The 10,987-nt window shown below is 41.3% G+C and overlaps 1 protein-coding gene across 1 annotated transcript; it reads left to right on the plus strand.

The window, feature by feature from the left end:
* The first annotated feature begins 581 nt into the window (after positions 1-581).
* On the plus strand, positions 582-10,240 carry xmas (RRM_XMAS2 and SAC3_GANP domain-containing protein xmas). Its single transcript, XM_067088682.1, has 3 exons — positions 582-671; positions 2,434-2,589; positions 3,220-10,240. Exon 3 carries the CDS (start codon positions 3,235-3,237, stop codon positions 9,604-9,606), a length of 6,372 nt encoding a protein of 2,123 aa, XP_066944783.1. The 5' UTR covers positions 582-671; positions 2,434-2,589; positions 3,220-3,234; the 3' UTR covers positions 9,607-10,240.
* The last annotated feature ends 747 nt before the right edge of the window (positions 10,241-10,987 follow it).

The following is a 10,987-nucleotide window of genomic DNA, read 5'->3' on the forward strand; positions in this document are numbered from 1 at the left end:
TTGGTAATTGTCCGCATGAGGAATAGTACATTAACTGATAGTGCCAACTGGTCTCCAGAAGAACTGGAAAACTCAGACCTACGCCTCTGTTTAACAATGAGATGGAAAACTGGAGGTTTGTGGTAGTGAAAGCACAGTAAAGACCTGTGCGGCAGAATTTCTTTGAAGCCTCCGCAGTGGGGTAGCGTCAAAGGTGCACCTCATATGGTGCACTGTAGGCATTACTTAAGGGCCTTTGCAGCGTCCCTTTGGCCCCTTGCTGCAACCCCTTTCATTCCTTTTGCTGAATGACCCTGTAGGTCCCAGCGCTTGGCTTTGGCCTAAATCCTGCAATCCAATCCAATCCTTCTTTGACTGCTACGATTTCATGAAAGGATAACATATTTCATAGCTTTAAGTAAAATCAGTTCCTTTTCCTTATCGTGTTTTGCTGTACCCCAAACAAGAACTCTGTTGAATTTGTCTATTTTAGCAAGTTAATGGACATTTCTGTCAGTTTCACGTAAAATAAGGTTTAAAATAATAATATAATAATAATAATAATAATAGAATAAATGTTTAAAGGTAAACGCGTATCTAGTGAGACCACCAGATCAGTGGTTCTGCTAAAAGTGTAAACAAGACAATGGCTGACGATGCTTCTGTAACGTCGAATATCCCGTTAAGATAAGGTAAAGGAGACTTTCTTTATATACTTTTTGAGTTGCTTAATATTGTAAAAGATAGATAATGAGGCCTCAGAGACGTAGACACATAGGAAAAAGGTAAATAAGAGTCTATTACTGTAAAATGAGGTTATTCTTACGAGGCGACGTCAGGGCTGATTATTCGGAGTCGTCTTATTTAAATTATTCTGTTTCTTATTTAACAAAATTTAAAGCATTTTTGGGGTAGTTTGTTTAGATTAGGGGTCCCAGAGGTTTAGCCCGAGCCTAATTCTCTAACTTGTGATTGTTTGGGGTAGCGTAGCCTATGGTCTTTGTGATGTGTGTATGTGTGTTTGTTTTTTTTTTTAGTATTAATCCTAAACAAGAAGTTAATCATTTGGAGGATGAAATTAACGTTATATTTGCATCGGCATCGACATTACCCCAGGCCTACAGCCTAGGTCTGGTATATTGGTTCGCGTGAAAGGGCGCGGCAATGTGCAGGTTAACCGCCCTTTCTAAAATCGTTAGTTTCCGGCGTGACAGACAAATTTATTATCCTTTTCTCTCGTAAATACTTGTTTAACCCGGAGTTTTTGGAGTTGGGGGATATATCGGCAACCTAACTTCATTTACGACTTGTTCGTACCGGATTGAAACGTTTCACGTCGTTCGGTTGGCGCTTAATGTTCTTTATACAGTATAAGCGCCTGTCAAGGCGTTAGATTGGCCGGATGATTAGGGGGTCTAAGATTTTTCAAGAGCAAATGGAACGACTTGGCTAAGTTAGAAGGATAATGATTACTGCGATGTAACGCGTGAGTTACATTCTGGACTGCCATTTGTATGTTGAATCGTTTGGAAGTTGGTACTGTACTCTTCATGCTTATTTAAGTACAGTTTGGTATAAAATCAGTGCAGTAATGTATGTTTTTTTCATTCTAAAACACAATACATTGTACGAGCAATGCTGTATATATAGAATAGGCATATAAAACAAAATTTGAACTAAGTATGTGTATCTGAATGTTTGTAAGTTGAATGTTCGCAAGTATGGTGATGTCTGTATGTACTTTTTTTTTTATAACACCTGTGGATCACACTGAGCCACTATAAAACTCATTATACATAGATTAAAATTTTAATAATTTCTCAGCCTATTGCAGCGTTATTTGATAAACACGTTTTACATCATCAGTTTAGTTTGTGTGCTTTGTATTAAAAAATATCATAAATTTCCTTGTAAGAAATTGATTTTTCATTGAATTCTTCTGGTCTTAGCTAACAAGAATTCAGATTCAGGATACTTTTTACAGTATATGAACTGCTTGCTTGGGTATTTTACTAGGGTAGGCATATCACTTCTGGCTAATCCTTTAAATTCCTGCTCACAGTTTATTTTAAGGTTTTTAAAAATATCCTTGCAAAATATTTTGTTTCTTATGTAACCATTCAGTGCTGCTGAATGATTTTCTTTTTTAATTTCTAACATATAATGTCTCTTGATTGAATAAGTTAAAAACTATCGGCATCGATAAGACTTGTCTATTTTTGTGAGATAAAATGTTGATCAGAGTGTTGTATAAGTCAGTGTTTGTGTATGAACAATTGCCTCAGAGTCATTTTTCATTTTTAACAAATATGTACATCACTGGAGGTCTTCTTCAAAACATTCATATATATTTTATTCCAAACTTTTCATCACACAGTAATAATAATCTGATTATATGTTAACAAATTTCCTGTCTTTTAATGTCAAGTTTTCCTTTTTTATTTGGCCATTCAGACATATCAGTAAAAGGTCGCTTCTCTGAGGATCTGTGAGCTCCTTTGTACCACTGTTGACAACGTGCAGGAGATCAGATGACATTCTCTGTGTAGTGTGGGTGGTCTCACCTGTCACTGAATAACGGCATCATTTATGTGACTATTTTAAGGCCAGGTGAGTGAGGGAGTAAGTTTGGTCGATGAAACAGAAAGTAGTTATGTAAAAGGTAATAAGAGCTTAATAGAATTTTAATCAATAAATCTGCACTTTGGTCGTCTGTCTATGTCAGTAAGGTATTATGGATATACACCTATATCTGGGAACATGGAAATTTTTTAAAAGTTCGTATTTATGCATATCACTTAATTGACTTTACATGCAGGGATCATGTCAAGATTAGCGAACCCAACATCTCCATGTCAAGAACAGCAAACCCAGTGATCCCCATGTAAAGAATGGCCAACCTTTCCCGAACTCCAATTCCACACGAGGGCTAGTACTGAACACGGTGAAACAGTTGTTCATCTACACTGTTTCGCTGTGCTTAGTACTAGCCCCTGGGGGTGTCAAATGCATTTTGCCTTGTTTAGTACTAACCTCTGGGGGCTCAAATGCCTGGTACCGAAGTGTTCATGTCTAGAACTGCGAACCCGATTATTCCCGTGTAAAGAATAACTTACCCAATAATCTTCTTGTAAAGAATAGCGAACCCTGCTGTGAGTGGGTTTGCTAATCTTGACATGATTGTATATGCAGTAATTGATAACAGTTGAGAGTAATAGATTTGACATATTTTCATTGCAGGGCAATTGGAGAAAAATGGCGAACAAAGATGGAAAAAGTGGAGATAAACCAACATTCACAAATCCCTTTTTGCTCCCTTCATCATCTGCAGTCAGGCAAACAACAGCAGCATCAGAATCAAGCAATATACCACGGCCATTTGGCACAGCAACGTCGAGTGGCTTTGTGTCGCCGGGAAATATCGTTTCGGGCTCCTCTGACGTCTTTACAACCAGTTCAAGAAAGCAGTCTGTTTCTTCCTTGCCATCAGGTGCATTTCCGGCTTCAAGTTTCAAAACCTTTGATCCGGGAGCTTCGTTTATCAATGTTTCATCAAGGTCAAGTGGGATTTTTGGGACAGATGGCGGTTTATCCAAATCGGGCACGTATACGTTTCCTGTATTTGGAGGCGAGAAAAAAGAAAAGGGTATTGCCAGTGATGGTGGATTTCGTAAGGCGAGCACAGAATCTCGCCACGAGTTTGGAATAAGTGGCAAAGCCATATCAAGTAACCTAGGCTTTGGGGCTTTTACTTCAGGACAGAGGCCTGATCCCCAACATCATCCAGATAAGAATAGCTCAAAGCTGTTTGACAGTTCATTGAAAAGAGGAACACAGTCCAAAAGTGTGCCCCTAGTTTTTGGCGAAATATCGAGCGGTACAGGAACGCAGAACATTCCTCTTTGCGGAAATGTCGCATCTGTTACCTCGCCTCCCACAAATGTGTTTGGGGGTGTGGCTGACTCAGGTGTGAGTAAAAGTGAGAAATCAGCGGAGCTATCTTCTAAAAAACCAAATGTTTTTGGTGGGAACCCAAATACGTGTTTATTCCATTCATCATTTACAGGAAGTCTTGGGACTCCAGGCATGTTCACTATGTCAAGCAGTGTACCATCTTCAGCTTTTACCCTCTTCAGGAGTTCAGGAAGTGCATCAGGGGCCCCTGCAGCTGGGGCACCAACTATTTTCGGCGGAACAAATGCCACTTCATCATCAACTATCACTTCGCCCAGCGGTTACAACGTCTCGCCTGTGCCAAGTATATTTGGTGGAAAAGTTGAAGGAACAAAAAGAGGCGGGTCAGTTGTGACGTCCACACCCAACGTCTTCGGCAGCATTACTGGGAGTACCAGTTGTTTTACCAGTGTTTCTTCTACCATTCCAAGACTGTTTGGTGGTATACCCAGCAGTGCCTTGGTCAGTGGAGCTTCAGGCGGAGATGTGAAACCATCTGTTTCAAGTGTTGCTTCTGTACCCAAGCTGTCTGTAGAAGCTGGTACATCTCTGTCTTCAGCTCCGGTGTTTAAGCTTCCTAGCAGTACTTCAGAAAATCTAACAACTAGTTCTGAAACAAAGTCAGAAACTCCTCCAGCATCCAGCCTTTTTGGAGGACCGATTGCAAGTGTCACAAGTAGTATTCCAGTAGCAACCGTAAATGATTCTTCTAGTAAGACATCTCAAATGATTCCTGCATGTGAGCCGTCGAAGAGTCAAGATCAGTCTGCTTTGTCAGGCGTCTTTAAAACTTACGATGGAACGTCAAAAGAGAGATCATCATCATCTAAAGCATTGTTTACTCCACCTGCCAATATATTTGGTGGAGTTAAGAACTCGAAGGAAACAGATGGCAGTTCTCAGCAGACAGCAAGCAACAAAGCAGATTCACAAAATCTTACCCCAGAGTTTGTTTCAAGAGGAAGTTCTAAGGAAACTAGCATGACATCAGGGCAGTCAGACATTGCAACCATGGACCCTAAAACAGAAGAGCAGGCTGTTGATTCTAAAGATCTTGAACCGGGAGAAATAGAAGCTTCATCACTTGAAAGTGAACCAAATGTTCCTGAAGTCGGAAGCAGTGATGTAGACAGAGGTAAGCAGTTGGACGATTTGCTGGATATTTTTGGGAAAGAGGACCCCAAGCTCACTCCATCAGCTACAATGGTCTCCCCACCACAGTATGAAAAGAAGGACTTGACGAAGATCATCATCGCCCAGATCCCTGACTCGTGCATGGATAAAGATATAATCAAAACACATTTTCAGAAGTTTGGGAAGGTTAAGAGAGTGTTCCTTAATCAGAAGTCAAACCAAGCCACAGTACAGTATGAGGACCATAAAGGTGCATCCAGGGCCAAGAGAAAAGGTCAGAAAATTCACCCCAACTTACCAGAGGTCAAAATATTCTATGCTACCCCAGTGCGACGAAAGAGTGAGGACAACAGTAACGACGCCATACTTTCGAAGAAGAAGGCGATTAAAACTCTTAAGCAGACTCATCCAGTAGGTGACAGTAAAGCTGTGGGTGACTTAGAGCCATACATACCCCTAGAAAGACCAACTCCTGGAAGTCTAAGTTCTCAGTCAACTCCACACTTGCTCACTCCTGGAAGTTATTCGAAAATACCTAAGGTGTTTGCTGAAGAGAAGAAGAGTGTGAAAATGCCAGGTCTTCCTTCAACAGAACTTCGGCCTCATACTATGTCTCCTCAACCAGCACCCAAAATTGGATCCCCCAAAACGACTCGCATGGATTCGCCAAAGCCAGCAAAGTTGAAAGTAGAGGAAAAACTAAAGACGTTAAGTAGACCCGTTTCTCCCGCGAGAGAGTACGACGTGTTTACGGAGATCAAAAACCTGAAGGCAACTTTGGAATTGCAGGCACTGACTTCTAACGACAGGTTTACTGTGCTGAAGGCACGTGACAAGATAATGAGAAACGAGAGGAAGAAGAGATTGGATATCAAGAAAGCTGCTAGTTTAGATGCCGGCTGCCCCGACATGTGTCCCGAGCACGAGAGATACATGAGGGACGTCCAGAATGATCTGAGCTCGTACGAAATCACCAACGGCGTGTTGGACCATAAACTGGTGGTGAAGAAGTTTTCCAGGAGCAGTGCTGATAAAGACGAACCCTTGCCGCATGAACTGAGGCCAGGACCTGTGCTTCTGAAAACTATGGATTTCTTGGTGTGCAATATAATGGTGCTGTGTGACAAAGAAAACACAGACATTGGTGTGTGGTACAATTACTTGTGGGACAGGACTCGAGCTATCCGCAGCGACATAACGCAGCAACAGCTCACGGATAGTGTAGCAGTCACTATCATTGAGAGATGTGTCAGGTTTCACATATATGCAGCTGTACACCTTTGTGAGGAAAGCCCCGACGTGTTTGACAGAAAACTGAATACCGAAAACTTGACAAAAAGCTTACAGACTCTGAAAGAACTGTATAAAGATTTAGCAGAGATGAAAAAATTCTTTCCTTCGGAAGCCGAATTTAGGGCATACGAAATGCTCCTGAACCTAAACGACGGCGAGAAAATCGTGCATCAGTATTCACAGTACAGGGATGAGGTCCAGAAGTCCTCTGACGTCATATTTGCACTCAAAGTCTTTTTGGCTCTTAAATCCAATAACTTTGTCAAGTTTTTCAAACTTATAAGAAGCGGCACGTACCTGCAGGGTTGCATCTTGCACAGGTATTTCCCTCAGGTGCGGTCGAAAGCACTGGACATCTTTGTCAAGGCTTACGTGATCGCTAAAAGGGTGAGCATACCTCTCTCATACATCATCAAAACTCTCGGTTTTGAGGACAGAACAGACGCGGTGAGGTATCTGAACTATCATGGTATCTCGGTCGACAAAGAAAATGTTGTGATAGACAAAAACTCGATTGATCTCCACCCAGAAGGACAGCCCCCTGTAACGCGACCTGTCAAGTTGATCGAGAGCAATCGGCTGTTCACCGTGGTAGAAGTCGTACAAGGGGGTCCAATGCCCGAGAACCCCTTGCAGAGTTACGTTCCCCACGATAGCTTTGATGAGAACGGGTACTTGAACCCCGATGCCCGGGACGCCACGGACCAGCAGAAGAAGCTGAAGGCTTTGCTCTTGGGCCATGCCCAGTCTGTTGCACCTAAAGAGACCGCGTTAATGCCCGCTGTTGAAGAAACACCAGTTGAGATACCCCAGGTGCCGGGTATTCTTGATTCAAGTCAGTCGTTCACTTGCGAACACGAGGTCATGTCTGATCATGACTACATGACCTTCATAAAGGACGCCTACAGCACGATCACAACTAGTGTGGTGAGTGCGTTATCTGTAGACGTTGCAAAGAATGCCATTGAAAACGTCACCAAAGAAAAACTGCAGAAAATGGCTGCAAAAGGTCTCATAAATGACATTATTATAGAATGTGTCAAAGAAGAGGCGAAAATGATAGCTAAAATTTCGTACGATGAAGCAAAAGCAAAAGAGAGGAAGGAAATTGAGGAGGCCGAAAAGAAGAGGAAGGAAGAGGAAGAATTGCACCATGTTGTCACCGTCTTACTGTGCAAGGAGTACATAGCCGACTTGATCCCTGGGTTAGTCAAGCAGGTTTGCGAGGAGTCTGTCTTTGAAGTTGAAAACGAATTGCAGCAGAAGGTCCACGCGGTTCTCGTCAAAGAACTTCCGTCTTTACTGCTCTCTGAAGTTGTGCGCGAAGAGGTTCGTAAGGTGGCCGCCAAAGTTATTTCAGAAATGTCAAAAGAACTGGAAGACAGAGTAGAAAAACTGCAGCAAAAAATTAGATTAAGGAAAGTGAGAGAAAGTTTCCGAAAATGGAGGAAAGTTGTTCTTCGAATAAGGAGACGCAAGCAAGCCCAAGTCACTTTTCCTGCCTTGGCGTCGCAGCTTGATATTCGCGAGCAAAACAAGGCCTTCTCTTGGGGCTATAAGAGAAAACTAAACGAGAACGTCAGTGTTGACCATCTCATGAAGCGTAAATTGGCTTCCACAGAAATGTCTCAGAAACTACTCATCAGAAATCAGCTGGTGAGGTCAGTTGCGTGGTATCCCCTGTCACTGGAAAAAGAAATGAGGCGAGAAGTTGAGAAGTATAACCAGATAAACAACATAATCAAGCATTACTTCAAGATTTTAATATGCAACTGCGGTAATTCAGAATTTACTTTAATGCACTGGCTTCGTTCAAAACTAAGCGGCACAGAAAATGCCGACATCGATGTGAAACTGGACCATACTTTCAGTTTTCTTTCCACCCTGACGGGGCAAGAGTATGGCTTTGTGTTTCAAGAGATATCTTCAGATTGTTTACCAGAGGTGATAAACAGTGGAACATCAGCATTACTGTTTGTCACTCATGGGTTAACCACCCAAGACGCAGAGTATGCAAGTATGAAAAGTTGGATCAAAGCCAACTCGGACGTTCCTTACAAAGTGATGTGTGAGGGAAGTCCCTTCGGTGAAGATTGCTGGGTACTGAACGAAGATGATATACTATTTCCCGAGACATCAGAGAAGTTGATGAATTTAATCATTGACTTGTGGAGTAGACATGCTGGAAGAATGCAGGTGTCACTGTCACGTTTAAATACTCTTATCCTAGGATATGTTGCTACTTACTACATCCAGCCGTCTGTTCTCAAACAGCAAGAAAGAAGCTTTGATAGAAAGTCACCCCTTTCCCCCATGACCTACATTGATTTATATAACTCTGCGATTCGGTTTTTGGTAGAAGTGTTTACGGACGATAAATTGTCAGGATTAGATTGGCCACCACCTGAAATGAGATGTTTAGATCAAGTCCCCCCACCTACTTGGAATAATGAAGATATGAAACTAATAAGCAGCATTGTGAAACAATTGAAGCTTCCAGAATTTAAGCTTGACGGATTCATACCCTGGGAACAGCTTGTTGAAGCTTTGCAACTTTATGTGGGACAGGTATCACAGCCTGAATCATTCAGTCATGTACTTTGGTCTCAGATTAATGGCCTCCTAACCAAGACACTCGAGTTTCTTAATTCTCTCTATAATTTGGATTTTGAGAGTTCTGACGCAGAAGTTCACATATTGCATCTTCCCTGGACAGAACTTATACACACCTGTGTATCCTTCAAGTTGGGCACTCTACCAAGCATGCCAGTTTTCTATCAACCACAGATATTAAGATCTTTTGTTTTCCCCAAGGGGTGGTGGGATGCATGTGATTATTCAGACCCCCTCTGGAATAATATCCGTTATGAAACCCTCCATAAAAGCTCGAGAAAACGCAAGGATGAGGAGGACATCAATCCCAAGAATTCCAAGATCCGGTCTCTTTCGTCGGAGCTTATGTCTGACATCATGAAGGAGAAAGAGAAGCACTTGGAGTTCGAGAAGAGACTTGAAGGTGCCTTGGAGGGCCCTGAGTTACCTGTTGAGGACGTAGATAAAAGGGACCAGCTGGACCTTGACGACTGCGATTATGAAGAAGACTCTGGTCCTGAGGAGGAATTCATTCCGTATTCAGAACTGTTGAGCAGAATTGCTAAAGAGAAAGAAAAAGGTAGACTGTTTGAGAAGAAGCTTGAGAGTATTCTAGAGGATGGCGAGGACTTGTGCTTTCTTTTTAAAGAGTGATTTTTCACCAGATTTCAGTTGAATAAAACTTCCTCTGTTTAAGGGAAATTACTTCAGGATGCTACCTTTCGACAAGGAATGGAGAGTTTAACGTCTTCGTTCGTAGATCTTGGTGTAGAAGTGGTAAGGCAGGTCTTGGATACAAAACTACTTGAAAAAAGGTCGTTTTAGTTTTCTAGCGTGTGTAATGCTAAGCCGGAGTTAGTGTTAAAAGTTCAGTGTTTGAAACTGTGTATTGCAGTGTGGATGAGAGTGGCGTAAGGAATGGCTAACAGTACTGCTTGTAATGCCTGATCATTTATATGCTGTTTATTTACAGTCCCTAGCCTAATCAATGACAATGAGAGTGCTTTTACTTGTTCTCCTTGTTTATTATTTTATAACTTTATTTTACAACTGTTGTTGACTTGTCTTCTCGAGAAGGCGCACGCTTCAGTACCTGTGTTATTATGGGCTTCAGAATACACGATATTAGATGTCACCAGTAACATAATGTTTATAATGCTGAAAGGTCACATGAAGTCATATGTTGTGATAACCTTTGTGGGACTTTTATATGTTACAAGGTTTAAAAAGATGCAGTTTGTACATTAGAAATGTTATTAACATTATATTTCAGTTTTTATAGTGAGAACAGATTTTCATTCACGTTCCCTTTCAATATTCTTATATTTAAGTGTTAGGAGATAGTCAAGTTTTTTCCTGCTCCTAAGATGATAAATGATTTACTGTGCGTACTATGTAACGGAGAAATTTGACTCACAAAGTACTGTCAATCTTGGTGGATGTTTCGTGTAGTTCAACATTTACTTGGACATAGCAGACGTCTTGCAGTTTGTTGTCTGTTCCGTGTTCAAATTTAATCTTACTAAGGAGTTGAATCCGTATACTAATGTATAGATCATGCATAGGCGTCCTATAATCAGTTCAGAAGCAACGAGATTGGTGAATGCCGCTTCAACACCAAGGTATATAAACTCTTTTAGTCATTGTCTTTTCATTGAGATTTGCCTTTCAAGGGGTTAAATGTGGAAGGAGTTCTCTTTACTTTCCTCTGGTTGAAGTCTTCATCTATGTTCTAGTTCCATGATGTTTTGGTTTTTTATATTGGTCCGTGTTCTGCTTTTGGTTTAGTCTCTCCATAACCCTTCTCATGTCCAGCCAGTCTCTCTTCTTCTGAGAGGTCCCTGTATTTCCCAGCAGCGTCCACATTTGTAAAATTATGCAAGTTTAGATAACGAACAATTTCAAAACAAGCTCTTCCCATTTGTTTAATATGACGTAAGTATGCAAATAAGGGATATTATGAATAGGTTGTAAGATTTGAAGGCAATAATCTTGCATTCAGTTGCTCTGGAGTTTGCACTAAGCAAACAGAAAA

The sequence above is a fragment of the Macrobrachium rosenbergii genome, chromosome 45 (genome assembly GCF_040412425.1).
Source record: "Macrobrachium rosenbergii isolate ZJJX-2024 chromosome 45, ASM4041242v1, whole genome shotgun sequence".
NCBI lineage: Eukaryota > Metazoa > Arthropoda > Malacostraca > Decapoda > Palaemonidae > Macrobrachium > Macrobrachium rosenbergii.

Excerpts from the sequence above, each read along its gene's own strand:
- xmas (XM_067088682.1), top strand. The coding sequence starts at position 3,235 with ATGGCGAACAAAGATGGAAAAAGTGGAGATAAACCAACATTCACAAAT.